Source organism: Equus przewalskii, chromosome 2, assembly GCF_037783145.1.
Source record: "Equus przewalskii isolate Varuska chromosome 2, EquPr2, whole genome shotgun sequence".
Lineage (NCBI taxonomy): Eukaryota > Metazoa > Chordata > Mammalia > Perissodactyla > Equidae > Equus > Equus przewalskii.
The window spans coordinates 42,402,851-42,429,079 of record NC_091832.1 but is presented as its reverse complement, the minus strand read 5'-3'; the positions used below and the strand labels follow the sequence as shown (position 1 = coordinate 42,429,079).

Sequence of the window (26,229 nt, the reverse complement as noted above, 5' to 3'; positions counted from 1 at the left end):
AAATGATCAAATTAACCCAAAATAAGCAGAAAAGAAATAGTAAAAATAAGATCAGAGATCAGTGAAATATAAAACAAATAGAGAAAATTAATGAAACCAAATGCTAACTACTGAAAAAATCGATAATGTTGATAAACCTCTATTTAGATTGATTAAGAGGAAACAAACTGGGAGTATTAGGAATGAAAGAAGGGCCAAAATTACAGATTCTATGGACATTAAAAAGATAATACAGGAATAATTTGAAATTTTTACCAATAAATTTGATAACCTAGATGAAATGGACAAAACATTTAAAAGACACAGATTAACAGATTACTAAAACTGACACATGAATAAATACAATCTGAATAGGCCTATGTCTACTCGTAAATTTTAAAACTTCCCATAAAAAACATTTAGTCCCAGATGGCTTCACTGTGAATTCTATCAAACATTTAATGACCACAAAAAAACCAATCCTTTACAAGCAAACTCTTTAAGAAAAGAGAGCAGGAGGAAATCTTTCTCCATTTTGTGTGTGTGTGTGTGTGTGTGTGATGAAGATTGTCCCTGAGCTAACATCTGAGCCAAGCTTCCTCTATTTTGCATGTGGGATACCACCACAGCATGGCTTGAGGAGCAGTGTGTAGGTTCACACCCAGGATCTGAACCAGCAAACCCCAGGCTGCCAAAGCAGAGCATGCAACCTTAACTACTACTCGACCAGGCCGGCCCCCAACTAATTTTTCGAAGTCAGTATTACTCCGATAAAAGAAAAAAGATAGAGCTCATATCCCTTATGAACACAAATGTTAACGTTCTTAACAAACTATTAGCAAACTGAGTCCACTAGTACATACCGACCAAGTAGGATTTATCTTAGGAATGCACAGTTGTTTAACATTTGAAATTAATCAATGTAATTCAATATATTAACAAAATAAAGTACAGCCAAGCAATACTTAATGATGGGGATACATTCTGAAAAATCTGTCGTTAGGCAATTTCATCGTCGTGTCAGCATCACAGGTGGTATAGCCTACTACAAACCTAGGCTGTGTAGTCCTATGAAACCACTGTCGTATATGCAGTCTGTTGTAACTGAAATGTCATTGTGTGGTGCATGACTGTAAAACAACCTTACGATAATCTCATTAGATACAAAAGAAAAAAAAATCATCTGACAAAATTCAACGCCCATTCATGATAAAAACCTCAACAAATTTAGATATAAAAGGAACATTCTCAACTTGATTAAACAATGACAACAAAAATCCTACATTGTACTTAACAGTGAACGACTGAATGTTTTCTCCCTAAGATGAGAAAGAAGGCAAAGATGTCCACTCTCATCATTTCTATTCAGTATTGCACCAGAGGTCCAAGTGAGTGCAATGAAGCACAAAATATAAAACACAAAAATTAGAAAGGAATGGGGTAAAACAGTTTTTACTTGCAGATGACATAACTGTCTAGACAGAAAATCTTAAAGAACCAACCAGAAAACTACTAGAATTTAGCAGGGCCGAAGGACACAAGGTCAACACATAAAAACTGATTGTATTTCTATCCTACTGATGAACATTTAGAAACTAAAATTAAAAAATACAATTTTATTAACAATAGCATCTTCTCACAGTAATTACCTAGAGATAAATTTACCAAAGTATATGTAAGACCTCTACACTGAAAACTACAAAATCTTAAAAAAATTAAAGACACCTTTTTTAAAAATGGAGAGAGATACCATGTTCATAGACTAGAAGATTCAACATTAAGATGTCAATTCTTCCTAAATTGATCCACGGATTCAATGTAATCCCAACCAAAATTCCATCATGCCTTCTTAAAAATAGAAACTGGCAAACTGATTCTAAAATTTATATAGAAATGCCAATGCCCAAAATAGCCAAAGCAATCTTAAAAGACAAGTACAAAGTAGGAAGACTTACACTACTTGAGCTCCTCTAAAGCTATAGCACTGAAAACACAGAGGTTCTAACAAAAAAGAAGTATTAGATTAGTGAAACAGAATAGAATCCAGAAAAAGACCAAAACATATACATGCAACTTTTGTTCAATAAAGGTATCAAGGCAATTAAATGAGAAAAGGCTGTTTTCAACAAATGTTCTGATTTCTGACACCTGTGTGGAAAAGAATACACTTTCACCTCCTACCCCACATCATATACAAAATTAACTCTAAATGAATCACAGACCTAAATGTTAGAACTAAAATTTCAAGAAAGCAAGCACAGAAACAATTTTTGTAATCACAGAATAATCAAGATCAAGGCTACTTTCATGAAAGGAAAATGATACATTGGATTTTACCAAATTAAATATTTTGAAAGACACCATTACAAAAAAGAAAAAGTCCTAGTATGGGAGAAAATATTCACAATACATATATCAAAGGACTTGCATTGCAATATAAAAAGGATTCTTACAATTAAATTATACTAAAGAACAAAAAACAATTTTTTAAATTAAGCAAAATATTTGAGCAAAAGATTTGATTAGTCAAAAGATACTTCACAAAAGATATACAAATAGTCAATAAGACATGAAAAGATGTTCAACATCACCAACACTCAGGAAGTTCAAATTAAAACCTCAGTGAAATACTACACACCCATTAGAATGGCTAAAATTAAAAAAACTGACAATAAAGTCTTGCTGAGAATGCTGAAGAACCGAAATCCTAACACACTACTGCTGAGAATGTAAAATGATACAGCCTCTGTGGACACCAGTTTGACAGTTTCTTAAAAAGAAACCTGCACACATACAATGCTGCCACTTAACTCCTAGGTATCTACCCAAGAGAAATGAAAATATATGTCTACACAAAGACTTATATAACAATGTGCCTAACACCTTTATTCATAATGGCCAAAAGCTTGGATACAACCCAAACATCCATCACCAGGCAAACAGATAAAATATTGTGAATATCCACACAATGGGATACTACTCAGCAATAAAAAGGAATGAACTTTTGATAATGCACACAAATGAATCTCAAAATTATTATGCTGAAAGAAGCTAGACCCAAAAGACTATATATGTTATTATTCCATTCTTACAACATTCTAGAAAGTACAAACTAATCTATAAAGAGAGAAAACACATCAGTGGTTATCTGAAGCTGGAAGCAGCACAGGATTATAAAAGGGCATGAGGCAACTTTTGGGAGTGTTGGAAATGTTTTGTATCTTGATCATTATAGTAGTTTCACTGCTGTATACATCTGAGAAAACTCATAAAATTTCATACTTTAAACCTGAGCAGTTTATTATACATAAATTATACCCCAATAAATTGTTTTAAAAATTGCACACTAAAAATCTCATTTGTGAATAATGAAGGAAAAAATGAGTCAAAATAAGTAATACAGAAGAGTTTACCTTTAAAAATAGGTCCACATAATTGTCAAAAGAAGTGACAGTTTGAAAATGTTCTACTAGTGATTGCAATTTTAAAAATTAAACTATGTATTTAAATGCATTTAAACTAAACAGTCCTACTGTGAGGTTAAACACACACTAATGTGTAATACTACAGATTTCGAATAAATTTCTACATCGTCCTGGGAAAGAGGAAATGGACACAAGGTTTATTCTAAATTGATAACCTTGTTTTGACTCTATGCTATACTCTTAAGAAAACAATAAATACTTCTCACATGACAATGTATTTATCTTTTCAACTTATTACTTAACACAGCTCAAAACCTCCATTACTTCACGGAAGTCAAAATAAACATTAACTTCTCACAAGATCTTTCCATTCACTTCACTTTTCATTAAAGAAAGTGCCTACAACTAAACCTCTCTGTGAGCCAGCATAAGAATGAAGTACAAAAATTAAAACAGCCACTAAACTTTTCCACTTACCACAAAATGAGCACACACAACTTAGTCCGTTGGTGGCTAAACGCATTGGTATTGCATAACCCAAGACGCTTGAGCCACGTGAGCTCGCCTTGACAGGAAGAATTCCAAATGATGGGAAGGGAGTTTCACAGAAATGAAAACTCCAAAAACCAAAAACCCTCTGGCAATGCTTAAGAAAACTTCAGAAGGAACTTGCTACAAAAGACCTTGGGCAAAAATAGCCCAAATTATTTCTGTACAGTAGTTATGTTCTACAGAATCCTTAGAGGGTCTGGGATAAGAAAGAGAATAAGTCAGATAAATTCAGGAAAGTGCCAAAAATAGGCATTAAATTAAATATGGCAAGATCTTCATTATTCAAAATTCAACTGATCAACATAGCCATGAAAGGAGAATTTTTTTCAGAAAGCTTTTAAACCAAAAACTCAATAGAAAACAAGCTCATGTTAATGAATTACCTTGAATATAGACAAATTTTTTAGGGTTTTCACAGACATTCACACCTCCATCTACCACAGCCACTGTCTGCATTATCACCAATCTGTGATTCTCAGTTTCCTCAACTATACAATAATCTCAAAGGCCCCTTCTGGCTCTACCATTATATGTTCATAATAAAGATTCCTTACAAAAACAGAAACTCTAAGTATCAAATAGGCAAGAAAGTAAAACAAACATACATATGAGAATGCGAAAAATCATTCAGTTATTTAGAACATGGCATATTCGCAGCAGAATCATCCAACTTCCAACACACAAGAAACTATTATAACATTGTATAATACCCAAGAAACACAACTAGACCAGGAATAAAACAACCATGTCATTCAGATATCTACATGTTCCCTTGAAAGCAAACTATATAGTAGAAAGGTCTGTAAATTGGGAATCTGAGTTGTTTTCTACCCTACATTATGAAATTTTTGGATTGTTGGCATTCAACAAGTCATTTGGCCTTTCGGAGGCTTGGGTTCTTATCTATTTAGAGACTGGAACAGATGATCTTGAAAGTCCCTTCCAACTGTAGTGACCTCTCAAGAAAAAGAAAAACAAAAAGGTGCTTAAATTACATTTAGATAATCATCAGAAGTATTGCTCAGCCTTATGTTCAATATTCTATGTAAGTATATGCGACCATGTAGACCCTTTATTAACATATCAGAAATCCAAAAAATTCATTATTACTTCTTCAGACTTGATGATTTCATACTAGTAACCACACAGAGAAGAATTATTTCAAGAAACTTTAAAATACATTAATTTTCCTATACAGCCCTATAGGATATATTCTAAGGTCAAAAAGGAGTGCCCAAAAAAGTAAACTGGTTTCAGTAACCATACTGTTCACAGCAGTTCAAGTTTTGTTATTCTCAGCTGCTCTGTGGTACAGGATTCAAGCAGATGAGTAATCATGGTGGGATGTCACACAACCAACTCGGTATGTTAGGCTCACTTGTTACATTTACTTTAGATACCTTTAAGGATTGTTATTTTTAAAACTTAATTTTGTTTTATAATCATGTAAAATATCCAAAGTCAAATCCATATATAAAAAAAATTTGTCAAAGAAGTCTAGCAGCTTCTCTATTCCCTCCATGCACTTTCAAATACACGGCCGCAGACAGACAAGAAAGTGAAAAGCACACCCTCTGGATTCAAATCTTGGGTGTATGATGTAAATTTATTTCCTTGTGTCTACAGTGGTGAGAATCATAGAACTTAACGTGAGAGAGGTGTTGTGAGGATTGAATAAGATCATCTATGCACAGCACTCAGCTTTGTGAGGTCTCAGTAAAAATTAACCACTCACATTAGGCTCTCATCTGAGGCTCACCACAATCCCAGAGTACACAGGCAGATTAGGAAACGAAGCTGGAGGTGCCACACCACTGGCCTGAGGTCACGGAGCTCTAGGGCCAAGACCACGACTTATCTTTCAATCCCAGCACCACACCACAGTACTCACTCCTAAGAGTCCAGGTTCCTTCACATTCCATGCTCATCACATATTCCTTACAGCCAGCACAGGGAAAAAAAGAACTTTCTTCCCACCCAGGGCAACTTCAAAAGACTCACCGTGTTCAATGCGTTGAGAGTGGTGTCGTCCCGAGATGCTGCGACACAGCCATCTTCTGTGGAGCCTCCATCACACATCCCTGCAAACGCTGCCATGCTCCTTGCAAGACAGGAAGGGAAAACGTCAGTACAGAAACTTAACCCTCAACCTTCAGGGCACATTTTCAGCCTAGACCAAAGTACTACATGCATGATAAGTTAGAGTTCTCAGTGCTGCTTCTGCTCTTGATATTAAAAAAAAAAAAAAAAAAAATTAAGTTCCTCTACAGTTCACTTTTCACTTGCTCAGAAAGAGAAATGTTAACTTTTACTCAGGTCCATTTGTGTTATTTCTTCCCACACTTTATCAGAACTCAGGTTTTAGTTTGGAGGGCACGAATAATCTAAAACTATTTGTCACAACTGTCGGCTAGACTTCAATCTTTTGGGAGAAAAGTCTTCAGAAAACATAAGAAATTAAATCCTCTGAAACTTAATTCCTTTCATGCTACACATCAACTACCTTTAGGCAAATTAAAAGTAGAAAAGAGAAGTAAAAAGAACTCTTGGTAGTCATTCACTCTGCTGAAGCATTCTCATCTCTACTGTGCGCCTCCACGCGTAGTGCAGCTGACCATAACACAATCAGAGCTAAAATTCAGTCACCTGGCCTTCTTTTAGTGTTTTTCTTGCACACCGTTGATGCTGCAAGTAGAGTCCCAGAAATCACTGCAGACAAAGGAAGGCTCTCTGCCTGCACTACAATGTGTCAGGGACAGATTTAAACCTCTCTTCTGTAGTTTGCATATTTTTGTAGGTTAGCAAGTTCTTATGTAGTTAAGCCACAAAAATGTCAAATTTAGGTCAGGCACCAACTAACAGTCATAAAGTAGAGAAGCCTGTTATGGGATTTTAAGACGGGCTGAATGGCCTAATTACTCAACTGTATTGAGAAGTGTTGATAATTGCATGTATGACTTAACATGTTTTTCTTCTAAAAGTAAGAAGAATCAAAGCTTTGATATAGAAGGTATAACAAAAAAAGTCAGAGAATGCCCAATATATAAATAAAATGTCAGGGGAAAGGAGAAAGTTTATTGCCTACTAACCAATTCAGATGTCCTAACTGAGAAAGCAGGATGGGGTGGATTCCTATTACCTTGCTGCCCTCAAGTACATAAGGAGGTCACAGTCATTAACTCCAGGCATCCAGACCAATTCCTCATGTTGGGTCACAGTATCACCATCTGGAGAAGGGAATGGTTGCAAATCCGGAAGTTTGGCCTGTAAGACAGGGATGAAGAAGTCACAACCAGGCACACTTAAAGAGCTGCCTCAGCAGGCAGGCCTTGGGAACAGACGCAGTAGCTTACTCTCTCTTTAGGCAGTAATGAAATAACAGAAAAACCATGAGTCATTGAAACTGGCCTGGAGCACATTTCAGGATCATTTCACCATCGAAGACTTCACAATTTACTGCTTAACCTCTACTTAAGCAGGAGCAAACAGTGTCAAAGTAAACCAGTGCCAGAATGATCCAAAGAGGAAAACAGAAATGGACACATGAATAAAAGAAATAAAAACCAAAAAACATCTCAGGAGATAACAGCTCCTTGATAAAGAAGGGGAAAATACATACATTTCCAATATGACAAGTTTACAAAGAGACAGATAGAAACAACGAAACCTCACCGAAGGATACTTGCTAAAAAATTCAACGAACTATTCTATTAAAATTAATGCTATTCTCGAGAGTCAATAACAATATGAGTCATGGTCAACATCAAAACAAAGACACGGCATTGGAGTTAACATTAAAAACACAGTTGAACTAAAAGATGCTGGTAGAAATTAGATGAATAATAGCTTCAGGAGGAGAAGGTTGCCTGTGAAGGGGCAGGAAGGAACTTGCTGAGATGACAGAAATGTTCTGTGTTGATTTGAACTGTTGCAGCAGACTGAACAGTATACATGAGATATGAACAGTTCACTGTATGTAAGGTATACCTCAATAAAAGGAATAAAAAAATATTTGAACAACAGTGCTCAACAACCAAGATTCTAAGTCATCTCTGGGTTGGAGATTCAAATACCTCTAGCATTTTCTCATGCTCACTCTGCTGGGGCACAGCAAGAGTAAGCAGGTATTATGACTACCATAACCACGAGAGACCTACGAAAAGTCAACCATCTGCAAGACACACATGTTCTTATTTTATCAAATGATGAATATGGACACATTAGTCTAATATTTTAAACTAAGACCTGCAGTTAAAAAGCTCCAGTGTCCACAGAACCCAGGCAAAAAAATGAAATGAATGAAGCAGACAGAGTATAAGGCAGCAGTGTCCAACAGAAATGAAATGAGAGCCACTTATTAATTTTAAATACTCTAGTAGTGCCATTGAACAAAACACCACACTCCAATTTGGACCAGCCACATTTCAAGTGCTGAAGTGCCACATGTAGCAGTGACTCCTGTACTGGTTGTGCAGGTGTTAGGTACTAAGGAGTGAGGGGAACCAGGGTGAGATGGAGAGGAAGCTGCCCCATCCAGGGAATGCTGCCACGCAGGAATGAGAACCAGTGTTTTACATCCTCCAATTTTTTCCAAAGTCCAGAAATCTTGACTTTTATGTGAAAGCTCATGGTTTTAAATGTTGGTTATTCAAGTTTTTAAAACAATCGTATGGGGAAAACCAACGTCAGTAGGCCACGCAGCTCTCGGGCCATCAATCAACAACCTCTGTTTCACAGTCAGCGGGGGTTGGGAGGGTGGATAAAAATAAAGATAAATCAAAACCTTAAATTTAAAAAAAAGGGAAAAATAACAATTACCCATAAGGAAGGGAGGGAACATGTGGAGGGGATAGGAGTAGAAGGTAGACTTTTTTTTTTAACATACTTCATTTGTATGTTTGACTTTGGAGCCATGCAAATATTTTACATAATTATAAAAAAATTAAGTTTTGTGTTTTGTTTAATAAAGATTGGCACCTGAGCTAAAAACTGGGTTTTTTTTCTTTCTTTCTGCTTTTTCTCCCCCAAATCCCCCCAGCACATAGTTGTATATTTTAGTTGTGGGTCCCTCTAGCTGTGGCACATGGGACACCACCTCAGTGTGGCCTGATGAGCAGTGCATGTCCACATCCAGGATCCGAACCAGCGAAACCCTGGGCTGCCGAAGCGGAGCGCACGAACTTAACCACTCGACCATGGGACTTGCGCCAAAAAATTAAGTTTAAAGAACAATAACCTCTTTAAAACTCTAAAGTGAAATGAAACAAATGCACCTAACTATGTTTTGAGTTGGATCCTCTCTAGTAAGGATTTCAAATAACTTTAAGACTTAGTAATTTGCCTATATAGCCCTAGTGGGATATATTCTAAGGCCATAACAAATATTAAGAAAAAGTTGTTTTCAATAATCATATTGTTTGTTACAATGTGAGTATTGTTATTCTGGGCTGTTATATATGTATTAAGGGATTAAAGCAAATGAATAATTATGTTGGTGTTGTTTAAAAATAGCATTTGAGACAGGGGAAAAAGATAGAGATACAGCAGAAAGAATAAAAAGGGTTAATTTAAGGCCTAAATAAAATTTGAATTTGAATTAGAAGTCTCAGTTAAGAATCCACAATGTATTTTGTCTTTAAAAAAACGAAAAGAAAAAAAATCTACTTCTTAATATGTTCCCTGAAAAGGCCTGGAAACAGTAACCAATCCAGTAACAACAAACACTCATCAGCCAGTCAAAAAATGCCACATCCCACTGAAACAATGAGTGCTCCTATGAGAAAAGGGGATCCAGACCTAGGGCAGGAAATGTACAAGATGAGACATTAGAATCATGTCACACCAGATAAAAAGACTCTACCGAAGACCAGTGGGTACAGTCAAAAGGACACGGCAGACAGCAGAAAGAGGCTCCTACTGGCCCCAAAATGGACACTCTAATCATCAATAAGAACTGCAATTGGTTACCAGATAACAAATACTTTAAATCCACTGGTGCGCAATGGAAGATGTTGGGGAACCAACTCAATATTGTGAAAACGGGTGAATAGAGGGAAAGAATCAAGCCTTTCCTTATGATTCAGGGAATCAAATAGTTGGTAAGGGGGAAGCTTCGTTTATTCAGCTAATAAATGAAAGAATTACAGGATTAGAATATCACCATTTTGAAATCCCTAATTAAACAGTAGATCTAGGTAACAAGCCATGGCTGCAAATCATCATTAGAAGAGAGACACATGTCTCCTGGTAGACGACTTAGCACCACCCATGAAGTGCTCTTGTGCAGACAGCATACCAAACTAGAATGTGATTAAACCTCTCGATTTAACTCCTAATTTTCAAGATTTGCCAAGAACAACGGAACAAGTTTAACGACATATAAAGATGCAATCAGCCAAATCCACACCGTGGGACACCGTATAGTACAAAAGACTCAGCTTCTTCAACACTTAAAATGGGGAAGTAAGAGAAACATAAGAACTAAAAGAAATTTAAGAGACATATGAACCAACTGCAATGAATGCTCTTAGTTAGATTTAAATTTGAACTCCAAACAAAAAAAGAGAGACAATTAAGGAAATCTGGACATAACAGACAGGTGAATATTAAGAACTTGCTAATTTTTATTAAGTGTGATATAGTGTGATTGTGTTTTTTGAAAAAGTTCTTACCTTTGGAATATTTACAAGCAAAATGATGTATTTGTGATTTTTTTCCAAAATAATGGTGGGAGAGGTATGATTGAAATAAAACAAGTTTGACGCTAACTTGATATGTGTGAAAGGTGAATAATGAGGATAAAGGGGTTTATTGCACTATTCTTTTCCTACTTTTGCATATGTTAATAATTTACCTAAGAATAAAGTTAAAACTTCTAATAAGGTAAATGTTACCAATTCACAAAAAGGTCCTGTGGTATTTCATGTTCCCAAACACTGCCTTTTGAAAATAAAGCATATAGAATATAGTTAAAACCTGATATAAAATAACTATCTGATTTTAAATGAAAGCATATAAAAATCCAAGCATAGTTAAATTTGCTCCTTTCCAGGGAATTTAAGCATCTTTTACTTAAGAACCACTTTTTCTGTTACGGTAGGGAAAAAAAATCTATAAAATAAAACTCGAGTCCAAAGCTCTTATGACCCTGGAAATACATGGAGGAAGAAAAAACCAGGTGGGAAAGTACGGTGGCAAAAGAGCAGAGAAAGGAAGATGTAATCAAGTGGTACCAGGCAAGTACTGGATTCCTTGATTAAAAATCTAACTACTAGACCTGAAGGCACACAAACTACAGTCAAGAGGTGGCAGTGAGACCCACTGAGAGGGCACACCAAGAAAAGGGCATATTTGAACAAGGCAGACATTAAGGGGAATGTTCTCTAGCAGCTTCTTTCTGCTTCTCTCAGTTATAATCCTAGTTCTGAGATGAGAAGTATCTTCTAGAAATTAGATGCCCCTGATGGTTTCTGTGTTTTGGTTTTAAAGATTTTATTTTTTTCCTTTTTCTCCCCAAAGCCCCCGTGGTACATAGTTGCATATTCTTCGTTGTGGGTCCTTCTAGTTGTGGCATGTGGGACGCTGCCTCAGTGTGGTTTGATGAGCAGTGCCATGTCCGCGCCCAGGATTCGAACTGACGAAACACTGGGCCGCCTGCAGCGGAGCGTGCGAACTTAACCACTCGGCCACGGGGCCAGCCCCTGTGTTTTGGTTCTAACATCCCTTCACTTCTTAATTTCTTTCTCATTTACAGAGTTAAAATACATTGTTAAAAATACAAATGACACAAGAAATGCTCAAAATCTAGACAGAAAAATGGGTAACTAGATAGACTACTAAAACCTCTACACCCTTATAAGGAGTTGCCTGTGTCTCACATCTCTAGTATGTGTTCGCCATGGTGGCTGACTCCCCAACATCCATTCTAACTCAAATGACAATCCATGACAATCATGCTAAATCCATTTTCCTCATGCTTTAGAAATGAACACATGACCCAATATATGGCAATGAGACACTGGGACTAATGGAGATCTTCTGGGAGAATTTTCCTGGCTTCTAAGGGGAAGAGAAGGATGATCCTTTTCCTCCTCTCAACATTGGCTGTTTACATTCACCGGAAGATCCACTATAATTTTATGTGCATTTAGAAAGGAGAAATGCTGCCAATTAAATTATAATCACACCATGGAATACACAATGAAGCCCAACATCAGAGATAATAAAATGTGAAGAAGTGTATCTTAGAACCAGAGAAATTCAGCTAGAGCCTAAGGAAGAAGCCAGTCCATGGGGGACAGCTGAGCACCAAGAGAACCGCAGAGAAGCTCTGCAGAGCCCTGGTCCTGTCTGACTAGGATGTGATGACATGTGACAGTCATGTTCAGCCAGAGTTTTCCAGTTGCCCATCAAAGCATCCTAACTGATACAGAGATCAAAAGAGATGACAAACATGACACCAGAGTCCTAGTAAACAGAATAAAACATGAGAGGGCACAGGTCACAACACAACAAGCTTCCGACTGACAAGCATCCTAACCATCTTAACTCTTCTGAAAGAAAGGGGATTTAAAAGAAGTTAAAATGAAAGTTTGTGGTGACCAAATGTTCATCAACAGCTAATGGATAAGCAAAACACGGTATATACATACAATGGATTATTCAGCCTTAAAGAGAAATTAAATTCTGATATATGCCACAACACGAGTACACCCTTAAGATATTATGGTAAGTAAAATAAGCCAGACACAAAGGACAAATACTGTGTGATTCTACTGACATGAGGTCTCTAGGGGAGTCAAATTCATAGAGACAGAAATTAGAATGGTGGTTGCCAGGGACTAGGGGGAGAGGAAAATGGAAAGTTAGTGTTTAAGTGTGTACAGAGGTTCAGTTTGGGAATGTAAAAAAGTTCTGGAGGTGGATGATGGTAACAGTTGCACAACAATGTGAATGTACTTAATGCCATTTAACTGTACATTTAAAAACGGTTAAAAAGGTAAATTTTACATTACGTATATTTTACCACAATTTAAAAAGTATGTGGGGACAGGCCCTGTGGCCAAGTGGTTGAATTCGCATGCTCCACTTAGGTGGCCTGGGGTTCACAAGTTCGGATCCTGGGTGAAGGAGCTATACACCACTCATCAAGCCATGCTGTGACAGCACCCCACAAAGAAGAACTAAGACTTACAACTAGGATATACAACTATGTATTGGGGCTTTGAGGAGAAGGAAAAGAAAAAAAGTATGTGGTGATCCACGGGGGAAAAGAAAAAAACCTCTGCATTTATATAAAAATTTCCTATACGATAACAACAGTTCTAAGCTGCTGCTCAACAAAATGCAGGGCCAGTAGAATGACAAGAAAAAAAAAAAAAACTATTAAAGAAGCCACTAAAATGTGCTTTACCTGATGGCTTGGACCAACACGAATTTCCCCCTGGGTACTGTTCAGCCTCCTGTCATGAAAAGAGCAGATTAGGTTAGCACAATATAGTTTTGATACAAACATTCACAGATTTTTCACAGAAAGTAATTCTCTTCAAATAAATGAGGAATAACTCAGGAAGAATTAACTTCTCCACTACTGCTAATGCTGCCCTGTACATGTATACTCCCCCAGCCCACACACAGCTCTAAATTTTTGTCTTCTAAAAACCCTGTTACTGCAGCTTCCTGTCATGAGTACCTATACCATCATTCTTTCATACCTCAGAGAGACAGACACTCTTATAGGACAATCCCAATAGATGCTTCTTCTTTTCAAAGCATTTCAAGTTGCCCTACCATAAATCTTAATAAAATATAAACAAGATAACTTATGCTTCCTAGCACACACACTGGGTCATCCATTCACTCATCAAATATTTATTATCTACTGTAACCCAGGAATTGCCTAGGTGTTGAGGATAAAGCAATGAACAAAACAATGTCCTTGCCTTCTTGGAATTTATATTCTAATTTCGGTAAAAAACAAAGAAACAAAGAATAGGTCAGATGATAATAAGGGCCTTAAAGAATTAAGTAGATGGTAAATGATGAAATATTTTTATAGTTCTTTATACATGACAGTCAGAAAAGGGCTTATTATAATATAAAGTAAAACTTGAGCAGACGTGAAAGAGATGTGAGGGAAGGGACCCAGAAGGTCTAGGTGAAAGAGCTCGTGTCATTCCTGTCTACGCCATTCTTACTGCACTTGCAAGGCTCTCCCCTCCCTTGCTCCAAATCCTAACCATCCAGGTGCCTTTTAAAAGCCACTATTTCCATTAAACCTTTCTTGATTTCCTCCCCATTTCATTCCACACACCCTCAAAAGTGAGGGATGTCGTCTTCTTTTCACTCCTTCATGAAATATGCATTGTCTTTTTTGTCCCAGGCCTTGCACGGGGCACTTCCTGGGTGCACAGTGATGGACAAAGAAATACATTCCCTGCCCTCCCAGAGCTCCATTTCCCAGCTCCCTGTTACCCTCAACTTTGAAACACGACTCTCTGTGGGCTATCTCAGGAAAGCTCTTTCTGTGCCCAGTGACAGCCTTTGTTGTGTTTTACAGTCACTCTGAATTTTCAACAGCGGCAAGGAAGAAGGCATTGACATAGTGAGAGCTACTCAATGATTATTTGTTGACTTGGACTGAGCTACGAGCAGCTAATAAGACAGCAGAGGACCAGAGAGCCTCTTGTTTTTCACCCGTGGGTCTGATACTCCCACCCTTACAGGTGAAGTTGTTAAAATAAATTTTGGAAAACTGTTATTTCCTTCAGGGACCTTGGGTCCAACACCTTCTTTTAATCCAAGCATTTTTCTCATGAGGAGTCTTATCTTGGCAAAGGTGTGCAGTATATGTGATAAAGGAAGAGAGAAGAGTAACAAAAAGAAAAGAAGACATGTAGTCCAGTCCTTCGACCTGGGGAGGTAGCATCCATCCCCAAAACACCGGAACAAGTCCAATCACTACAGTCACAATCACAAAACATTTCAGGAGAAAGAGAGGACAAAAATGCTAAGGGGAGTGTCAAAATTAGGCAGGCTTCAAGAGGAAACAGACCCTGAAGTGGTTAAGCTCCAAGTAGACTTTTGAAGGAGGTAACAAGCACAACAGCAGAGCAACACAGAGGACTTCCCAAGCGGGAATAAAATCCTGCAGAGGCAGTAAGCTGAAAAGGAGGGACGTGGTGGGAGAAAAGCTTGCACGAAGTGCTGACTTTCATATACAAGTCATCTTCATTCCTTTAGTAGAGAACAGTATGTTGGAAAGAAAAAAAAAAAGCTAGAAGATGGATTGTTCAGCAGCTTTACGCAGGAATTATGAGAAGCTGTTTTAGGAGGCAGGCAGAGGAATCAAATAGGCCAGGAGGCTATTATAATCACGAGTATTTAAGAAAAACAAGCAGTGTTCCCAACCATTTCTCTTCCAACTTGTCCCTTTCTGTTTCATAACTAGCTGTGAGCAAAACTAGCTGCCAAAAACTCTCCTCTATTTCTAAATACTTTCCAAACGCTTGCTTGCCTACAAGTGAGTCTAGCCAAAACGTATCATCTCAGAAACCTTTAGCCACAGCCCATCCAGCAACTTGTGCCCATGGCTCAACTTTCAGGTTCTTCTAGAAGGTCTATGTTATGCCGAGGTTCCCAAATGGTTGGTTATGAAGGCATTTCCTCATCACTGCTACCTACACTGCTAAGTCCTTGATAATTCCAGGACAAACACTCCTGATTTATTTTTATTTTAATGTTTTTTCTGTTATTTTTTCTTTTAATATTTTAATAAGCCAATATTATATTTAGCTCAAAAATGTGCCACAATAATAATAAACCCCCCAAATACCTGATTGAATAGAACTATTTAATTCCACTTATTTGAATAAAAATAGGAGACTAATAATTATTAATCCTGATATAAATAAGACAAAAAAATGTGTTGGGGCATCTTAAGAGCCTAAATTGAAAATTGTTTCGCTCATTCTTATTTTTATGTCAATGAAGGGTACCAATAAAGTGAGTAGGTTAAAAAGTACAAAATAATACAGAACCTATTAAAAAGTTTATTTAAAAATCAATTTTTACAACAAAAGTATTTCTTAATTATACGCAAATTTTAAATAGTAGGGTTTCATAGCAAGAGATACAACAAAGTTATTTTTGAGCAGGACTAGGATCCAAGGTTAGCAGACAACGGCATTAGGCTACAATATCCAGGAACCCTGGAATAGAGAATACACAGTAGAAATACTTTTTAGGTCCAAGAGAAAAAGAGGTAGACAGCACAGAGAACCAGATGCATCCGACAAAAAAACTGTCAGAATATGAACTGAAGATGAAAGACAAGAAGTAGTCTCATGCGTAATTGGCAGTATCCAGCTGTATCTGGAATCCACGGAATAATCACAATCTTCCCTTCCTTTAATAGCATCCAAACTCTACACTAAACTAAATGTTCCTCTCCTGCTGCCTCACTGCTCCCTTCTTCCTGAATGCTCTTCTTGTGGTTCACACCGCACTAGCAGAGGATGATACTCTGCTATGACTAGTTTGGACATTTCCTACCTGCACCCACTGTGGAACTGTAAGCTTCTAGAGTACAGGAACTGAGATTTAACTCATTTTTTGTATCCCCAAGAATCTCAGACAATACCTGCCTGGCATTATTATGCATTCAGGACAAATTAAAAGTTCCTTGGTTGCATGACTATTTCTAAAACTACTAAGGTGTGAAACTTGACAAAAATCACCAGGAATTATTATTGAGATGTAATATCAATAGCTTGTAGAAAAACACTCATAATAATCACATACTGACTACTATAGTTTTCCTTATACTTACAGTAGTTCACAAACTTTTTGGTCTCATAACCCCTTTATACTCTTTAAACTACTGAGCATTGCAAGGAAGTTGTGTTTTTGAGAAATTTCAAAATATCTATCTATTTTAAATAGGCTCATTTTAAAATATGCAATCAGCTCTTTACATATTAACACATTCTTATGAAAAACAATTGTATTTAAACAAGAAAGCAGTGAAAATAGAGGCACTGTTTTACATTTTTGCAAATCTTTTTAATGTCTGACATAACAGAAGACAGCTGGATTCTTATATCTGCTTCTACATTCAAATCCTTACAATACGTTGTTTGCGTTAAAGTATACAAAGAAAATACAGATACATAACTGTATATATGTATGTATAGAACCTCATACAGACATATAACTGGAAAAGGGAAGACTATTTTAATAAGCTTTTCGATAATTATGGATATTCTTTTTGATACTATACCAAGGCTCAACAAGTGATCGTTTCTTAAAGGTTTTTGCAGAATGTGAATCTAAAACCTTATCAATGATCTTCTGGACTCTTTTACATTAAAATCCATTGGTGTGTCTCAGCCTTTGAACGGATCTTCTATTCAGACATCATTTTGTAACGTCATACATTGGTTAGATGGAAACTATTAGTTCACTAAGTTTTATAGATCTTCCAAATATCAACACAGCTCATTATACAATATTTTTTAAAAGTTACATTCATTAATATCATTACTCATTTTATAAGAGCCTGTAAGTGTACAGAAGTTGTCAAGCTCAGAGCATCGGTACAAGTTTTTCAAAATTCTAATTTTTACTTGAAAGCTCAAATCTTAGCTTTGGTAAATACTATCAGTTGTTTTCCTTGAAATGGCAGCCTCACTTTGTTCATTTTCAAGAAAACGTCTGCCGATTACCCAAGTCTGAATAACCACAGTTTGTCAGTTATTCTTTCAAATAAAAATAGTGTTCCATAAAAAAGTGACTAGTTCTAACTCAAAAAATAATCCGTGTCCTTCGGTATGCACCAGAAGTATTGTATGTCACTTCCCGAGTCATCACAAAGAACATTACAAAGACAGGAACTCAAGGGTTGAGATTTGATAAAATTAATAATGGGGTCCATAAACCATGCTTTGAGAAGCACTGATGATACATTCTGAACTTTAGAAAATACTGGAGGCTAAAATTCAAAAGGCCCCTAACCTTGAAGGATAAAGCTTGCATCTTCTATTTGTAATAAGAGCTAACATTTGAGTACTTTCTATCTGTTCTGGGTGCTCTACAGTATTATCTCATTTCTATGTATTAATTCATTTAATTCATATTTTGATATTAATGAAAGCATTAGTAGTGATATTCACAGATATTCAGATCTCACTCTATCATGTGTATAAAACAACATAGCTACTAAAGAGGTTTCTGTTTGATGTGAATAAAACAACATAGCTACTAAAGAGGTTTCTGTTTGATGTGCAGCGCTGCTTAACACAGTAGGTCTGGGCAAAGCCAGGATGGTCATCAATTAAGGAAGGAAAACCCAGATCGAGGACGGTGTAAATCCCAGTAACGTCAGATAAAAGACAGTATGTATGAAATAAGAAACCAAAGATGGAAGTCATATCCCAGGATAATGCAGGACACATGTATGTACACCTTTAACCTTGCCTCAGGGTTTTCACTTACATTATTTTAAATTCAGGTATCTTATCTGACAAACACAAGCAAAATAATAATACCAGTTATCACTTATTAAGTGCTTTCTATGCCAGCTATACATTATTACATTATTCCCATGACAACTCTATGAGGCAGTATCTCCACTTTATAGACTTATAATAACAGTACTAATTTTAACATTAAGAAAGCAACTAACATATACATTGAACATTTACTATGTACCCGGCATTTTGAGCTAAGCAAATAACATACATTTTCTTATCTAATCTTAAGGATGACCCTGTAAGGTAGGTGCTATTATTACCTGTCCTGATAAGGAAACTGAAGCTAAGAGAGGTTATGAGTTGCCCAAGATGACACAGCTAACAAGTGAAAAAACCAGGATTCAAACTCAAGTTTACTTGACTCAAAAGCAAGAGCTCCCAGCCACACTCCCATATGGCAGAGTGATTAAGTTACTGAACACCAGTTACACAACTAATTATGAATGGCATCAGTATGGGAAGCCATATCCTTTTCCCTAATTTATTTCTATGTTCATTTTAAGCACCAAAGCAAGACAAAATAATCAAAAAGATTTTTTTTTAAACTTTGAAAATCATGTCAAAAGAAAAAACCTATCCAAATTAAAGTCCAGTTTATAAAAACATTGTCAAAATGACAAAATTATAGAGATGAAGAACAGATTAGTGGTTGCCAGTGTTAGGAATGGTGGGAGGAGAGGGGAGGGAGTAAGCAGATCTCCACGATGATGGAATAGATCTTGCTTATGGTGTTGGTTACACAAAACTATACCTGTGATAAAATGGCACAGAACTATACACACATTGTATTAATGTAATGTCTGGGTTTTGACATTGTGTTAGAGCTGTATACAATGTACTTATTGGGGGAAATGAATGAAGGGTATATGGGAGCACTCTGCAGTATCCTGTAACTTCCTGAAAGTCTAAAAGACTAAAGTTCTTAAAGGCAAAAGAAGAGGATAGCTGAGTGATATATTACAGACAGACTAGTGATAAGAAAGCAAGACAGATGAGAAAAGCTGATTAAATGATAAATAGATTCCCCCCAAATATATTGTAGACAGCTGAACAAGTAACTGAAGAAAAAAATTCCACAGTTAATAAGCAATGAGATTCAAGGAATTAACTCAAGCCACATGTTTCTTTTTCCGTGTTTACTAAGGATCTTTGGAAAGGGGTCATCCTTTTTGAGACATCTTAAAGTGCAAATCATACTCCACAAAAAAAAAAAAAAGAATTATCACCATCCTCACCAGCAAGGAGGAATTTCTCTGTGAGGTTAACATAAATTATATATGTTTTTCAAAAGTGTTGAGGTTCAGTCCCCATCATTCTACAAAGCTTTGCTTTGGAATATAAAAAAAAATAGTCCCAGAAGCAAAATTATAGCAATAATGGTAAGTCATTGTGTGTATTCCTTGAGTATTTAAAAAAAAAAAAAAAAGAAATTCATTGTATATGAAATCTGACACAAAAGAAACCAATGTAACAAAGCAATATCCATGGCAACTACAACTTAATATTTCAGTTCTCTTCAGCTGCAGTGGATTAAATAAAATGACAAGATGTTCCCTTTGAAAAGTAACCTGTTACCATGGAAACATTTTAGACTAAGAAGTAAACATGGAGTGGACAGAAAGGAACAGGAAGCCTGCAACTGAATATCAAAAAGGGAGAAGCATCTATGCAAAGGAGATGAGAAGGCTGACTGGCCAGATGCAGGGGCGCTCCTTGAGAAGAGCATGCCAGCTGGAAAAAAGAGCCTGTCCACACAAAATCATTTCTTCACCCTGAAGAGCAGGGACAGTGTGAGGGAGGCAAGGGTCTGTGAATGTTCACTCAAGACACCCAAATATCTCTACATGACCATGGTGATTGCTTAAGACAAGGACTTGAGTCTACAGGCAGAGAACAGGAACAAGGACATGGGGTCCAGGGGAGAAGACAGGAGCTGATACAACAGGGGCCTTTTACAGGGAGCTGGCATGACTTCCCATTATAACCCAGACCTGGTCTCCGCCCCAAGCCGAGAATGTAACAGCAGTGTGGCCTGAGGCACAATCCGAAAAGGGTGGGACTGATAACTTTCAAGTCAAACCCCTGCTCTGTAGCTAGCGGAATGTGCGAATGAAACCACTGTGCAATCTTCCTTTACCTGTCTCTCCATCACAAGGCTGAGGCAGTACATAATTCTTATCTTTTCTATAGGGTATTAAGTTGAATAGGAAGACTGGCATGCAATCAACAGAAAGAAGATTCTAGAAACTCCACTTACTAGCTCATTCAAAAAGTGACCACGGAAATAGTCTGTGGGTCAGAACGAAATACACCAAATTTTAGGAATATCGAAAGGCAATTTATCAGAATCACTTCTTTTTAGAAGGGTTGTGGGCAGGAGTGAAATGAGGCTGATAAGGAAGGCGAGAACAGCCTGCTGGGTTTCTCAGATTTCTCCAACATGGACACCTATTTCTAAAGCAGTCTTTAACAAGTCTGCAATTGCCTTAAAGTCCAACATAGTATCTTAAAATCCAGGTAAATTTTGTCTCCTATTCCATAACATATTCTCACTCATTTTAAGATAGAAAAAGAAAACTGCCCTAAATCTGACTAAAACCTCTGTTTTTGTACCTCCTATCAGGATGTCCCACGACTTTGGCACCCTACTACTGGGAAGGAATAATTGTTATACACACCTGAGTTTAGATGCTCAGGTGCAGGGGAAGAGCAAAGACTCCAGAATCAAATGAACCTGGATTTAAATTCCGGTACCAAGGTTCTTGAAGTTCGAAGCATGATCTTAAAGACACAATTTAATCTCTCTGAGCCCCAGTTTTCTTATCTATGAAATGAGATTCATAATGGCTAGTTTGCAAAGTTGCTATAAAAATAAAAGATGATCTACAGAAAGAAGTAGACATAGTGCCTGTTCCACAGTAGTCATTACTATTATTAGCTCTAAGTACTGACAATAAGTGAGAATGGGAGCTAATTCCTCTATTATAAGTTCTTAAAGCACCACCTACCTCTCCTTTGGCCCTTATCACAGTCATGATTTTATATTTATTTTGTGTAATTATTTTTTTTCGATGGCTGTCTTGCCATTTACACTGAAAGCACCCTGCGAGTAAGGAACCAAGTCTGTTTTCAGCTTATATCCTTCCCCCTTATATCCCAGAGCTGACTGGCATTCACTAAATATACTTTAAATGCATAAATGACTCCAATATTTTAACTCAACTACTGTTTAGCCATAGATAGCAACTAAGTGCTTTGTTGCAAAATTAAGTCAAGCCACCTGTGACAGAAGGCTAGCCCTCTAAGAAAAATTAATCTGAAACAGGCTTGATACACTACCCAGGAGGAAAAAAAATTCAGTATTCATTAAAAACAAAGAAAAAAGAAAAGGAGAATCAGTCAATAGTGAAAGCGTTAATGTTCCAAAATCATACACATATGCAAAGGTCAAGACAGGAAGTCATCCAAAATCCAAAATCATAATATTCTAACTTTTTCCTGAGGGAAGGTTCCTTAGAGGCCATCTGAGCCAATCTTCTGCCTTAACAGAAGAAACCAAGGCCTGAGGAGACAAAGGTGCTCTTTCAAGGGGTCACAGTGAGCTAATTACAGAGGATTCAAGGCCACAGAAGCAGTTCTCCTTCCACAGAGTCCCTCTAAATATAATTCAGAGTTCAGAACTAAGAATGTAGGCATTGGTTGAGGAATAAGAATTTCTATACTGACAATAAGATGCAGTAAATACAACCTCTACATAATATGTAACATCAGAAAAAAAGTGGTAAAAAAATTTTTAAACAACATGTGAGAAGGATCTAGTTTCGAAGCACTACAATGACCTTGCTCCACTGGCTAAACTTCTTATTTGTCTGACCTCTTCCCTGTTATGTAGTAATATGCAACATATCTGCCCATGACGTATGACTCCACCCCAACTCAGGCTCCTCATGGGTTTTACCGTTGTCACCTGCTGTAAAGTAGGAAACAGCTATAAGGACCGCAGCCCAACAAGGAGCTGCATGAACACATATACGACGCTTTACAAAACAAACCTTTTTTAAACCCTGCTTGATTGAAACAGTTTATAAAGCAGCAGTATTTGAAGACTAAGCCGATCTCCAGAACAAAAACGTTGCTGGCTTTCTGCACTCTGAAATTAACAGGAATGGAGTGTCCCCAGAAAAAGAGGGACTTTGGACCAAGTAATTATGTCTACAATGCACGTTTACATGTTTCTTTGTTCCCACTGGGAAGTCTCTGGGAAATGACATAAAAAATATGACCATCACCTTATTCCTCTTACTGTAGTGGTGTGAACATGGGAGGAGGGGGAGGAGGAGGCAGCAGCAGTGGTGATGGCAACACAAGCACTGACACACACATACATCCCTCCTGCTATGTTAAAGAAAGTGCAAGAAAAGAACAATGTTTAATGCTGAACACACCAAATGTTACAGGATATGGAAGTAAAGCTTCTTTAAAAAAAGAAATTCAAGAACGGTAGCTCTAAGAGAGCATAAGAAGAAAGTGGATCAATAAATGGTGGCTAAACATATTGGTCACTAATTTAATTACCATAATTCCTAACACAATTCCTAACATTGTCTTAGTTGAATAGGTTGACCCAAAACATACGGAGCTTATTGACAAAACTATACCCACATGAGATTGTAGACTTAGCCTCTGAGTTAATAACAATGAACTGAGCCACTATGTGCCAAGCACTTTCATACTGTTTTCATTCCATCTTTGTAACAACTGTGGGAAATAGTATTTATCTACATAGGACCTATGATAAAACTGAGGTCCAAAGGAGAGAAGGAACCTAGCCAACGTCACAGCTTGCCCAATGTCACATATTAGGTGGAATTTGAAGCATACCATCTAGCTCCAAATCTAATCTTTTCTCTTACCCTAGATGCCATTCATTTATTCAATATATTTATGCTGGAGGCCCATTTGACTCAGGCACTCTACTGGAACTGAGGCTACAAGAACAGACATTGTCCGTGCCCCTAGAAGCTTAAAGTACAATAGAGAAGACAATCAATCAAATAGTCAAATAAACGTATAGTTCAAAGAACTTTGATAGAAATAATGTCTAATTATCCCAACTGAATTAAAATGAACTCTTAGCTTAGACCCAAAATATCACAGAGGCTACAACATGAGACTAGATTAGTTTTCTTTCAGATTTGCTTTAAAGATATGTTCAAGAACCTGTATCCTCCCCCATCAGACACTGCTCAATACAGATGATTATCAGTTTGGGAGGAGACTCAAGAATGCATACATAATTTCAAATCTCCCTTTAGCCCCTATTTTCTATTTTCTCTCTCATTCTGTCAGATATTTGTCTTATAGCTTTAGAATGAATGCCTCTCTGGTGGAAGACAACTCAGTTCAGTAACGACCGAAAAGGAAAAATTAATTCAGAAGGAAAAAGGATCAGGAACAATAAACAACTGGAGAATCACAGACATGGTGAACATCAGGTCCGAGGCATATCAGAATCTTCCAATTCATAAGCTAACAAACCAGGCAAGAGTCTAGTAAGTGGTCAAAAGCAGAGCTATGCTGTGAACAGATTCACGGACTGCAAAACTTATGTTGACTGAGGAACATTTTAATAGATTCTGATTCAAGAGTCTAATATAATGACAAGAAAAGGTAATAACAAGATAACATTTTGGTGAACTTTTACTTTTCTATTTTTTGGACACATACACTGTCTATATTCACCAACATTTCCTGATACTCTGAAGCACAACAGGAGGGGAACAATAAACCAAAAGGAAACTAACTAGCATCCTTCCAATGCCCAAGCCACACAGACCCTAGAGGACTTCACCAACCAAGAGAAGAACTTCCCATATGTTGTTCCTTCACCTCCACCACCACACAAGCATAGAAGCTGTAAAGCAGAAGATGGTGGTCAGGAAATAACATTCCAAAAATATTTTTGCAAGACAGGAAAATATAGAACAAATGCATACCAGACAAAAAACAGCTCTAGGGACTTATCTTACTGGATTTGAAACAGAGAAATTTGACTCTTAACAACAAAGGGTTTCCACAGATTACAGTGGTAATTACAAGTCCTTGCCATCTAAACAGGTGGCTGCACACAAGCTCCACAAATGCACATTTGTATTAGGCCAGGCCAGTCCAGCCAGACAAGCAGGAGAAACCCGACCAGAATTGATTCAGCTACAGGTACAGCTTCCTTATCACATTCTTTTTGCTAAATGTAAGAAAAGTTTAAGAAGAATTAAAGATCCAAGAATTGAAAGGCAGGTCCACAGCTTTTTTCCTAACAAATATTCTCCTGACTCAAACAATGAGTTTTCTGAAATAAGTCTGAAACTTTAGTCCTACAAGGATCCCACATGTGAATAACCAGCAAATGCTGCAGCGTCCAGTTCCTCTAGTCTAGAGAAAGGATAATTTTACACTTACAACAGAGAAGAAGAAAAGAAAGTAAATGTGCTTCTAAATAAAGTGAAATAAAACAAGTTTGAGAAGCAACACGACATGGTATGGAGACAAGTGGATATCTGCCCCAAACTCCCAAATGCAATGTTCAAATAAATATGATCACAATGGGAAGACAGCCATCACATGAATGGAAAAGGAGATTAAAAAATAGTAATAAATGCACTAACCCTAAATTATCCCTGCATAATTCATCTCCTTAATCGCAATCCCAAAATTGAACTTGCTAGAAGCCAGATTATACTTCAGTAGTATTTTCAGTGGCTAGAATTCACTATTAGCCTGCCTAAAAACTTTCCACCAAAACCAGGGGCCTCCTCTGATAAGAGTTGACCATGCACAGCTCCATATTCATATTATACAACAAACAGCTTACATGAAGAATTTCTCCCTGCATCACCAATGTACAATATATTTCTTTCCTATCCTATGGGAGTTTTTCAGTTGCACATTCTTCTACATTGTAAACTTCCTTTCATCTTCACAAATGCACAAAACTTAGGTGTCACTTCAAAAGTTTTCCCAATTTTTATAAGAAAAAAGGGGAGAGGAAACAAAGAGGAACAACCAATATAATTCAAAAACTTCACTTAAAATCCACTTGGGTAAGAATTCAACTTGTCCTAAATCTGCTTATTATGATTGGCTGCCTAAGTTAGCAATGGTGAGAGCTATCTGTCTGAGCCCTGTCTGCAAACAGGACACGCAAAAAGCATAATTCCCCTCACAGAAAAGACTAGTGTCCAGCCCCATTAAGCAGTGGGCACAAAACCTGGCCTTGCCAATGCCTCCACCTTCTCAGGCATCAACTCCTCTTTTTACTCTTCTCCTACAGAGTTCTCAAGTCACACAACAAAATATACATACACAACAAATGCCATCTTCTGCTAAAATAAACAAAATACCTGGAACTTCAACTTCTAACACAAAATCACTGTGTACAATTTTTTTTAATGCCAAGAAATTTTCCATAAGCTCCAAAAGAAAGAACTGATTGCTTCCTTTTGAAGCAATAGAAAATAGTGTGACATAATATTTCATTTCTAAAAAAACCAATTTTAAGGTGATACTGTTGCAAGCACAATCCACAACTGTTTCCTGCATATGTCAAAACGTATGTACCGCGTTTTCAGACTTCAGAGAAAGATCACAGGAATTATAATTTGCTCTGGCAAACAGCCTCTCAACCAAAACAAGTTCCACCCACCTTCAAAGCAACCAATAGCTGCCCACCTAACACCCTTCCT

General features: G+C 37.1%; 1 protein-coding gene across 13 annotated transcripts in view; it reads right to left on the bottom strand.

Moving 5' to 3' along the window:
• Nucleotides 1–26,229, bottom strand: part of RERE (arginine-glutamic acid dipeptide repeats) — a 402,826-nt gene that overhangs the window by 121,503 nt on the left and 255,094 nt on the right. For all 13 annotated transcript variants that reach the window (XM_070610911.1, XM_070610920.1, XM_070610914.1 and 10 more), the window contains 3 exons: nt 13,369–13,417; nt 7,096–7,220; nt 5,958–6,057 (listed from right to left, as the gene is read on the bottom strand). In XM_070610911.1, coding sequence (XP_070467012.1) covers nt 5,958–6,057; nt 7,096–7,220; nt 13,369–13,417 — 274 coding nt within the window. The remainder of the gene's footprint in view (nt 1–5,957; nt 6,058–7,095; nt 7,221–13,368; nt 13,418–26,229) is intronic.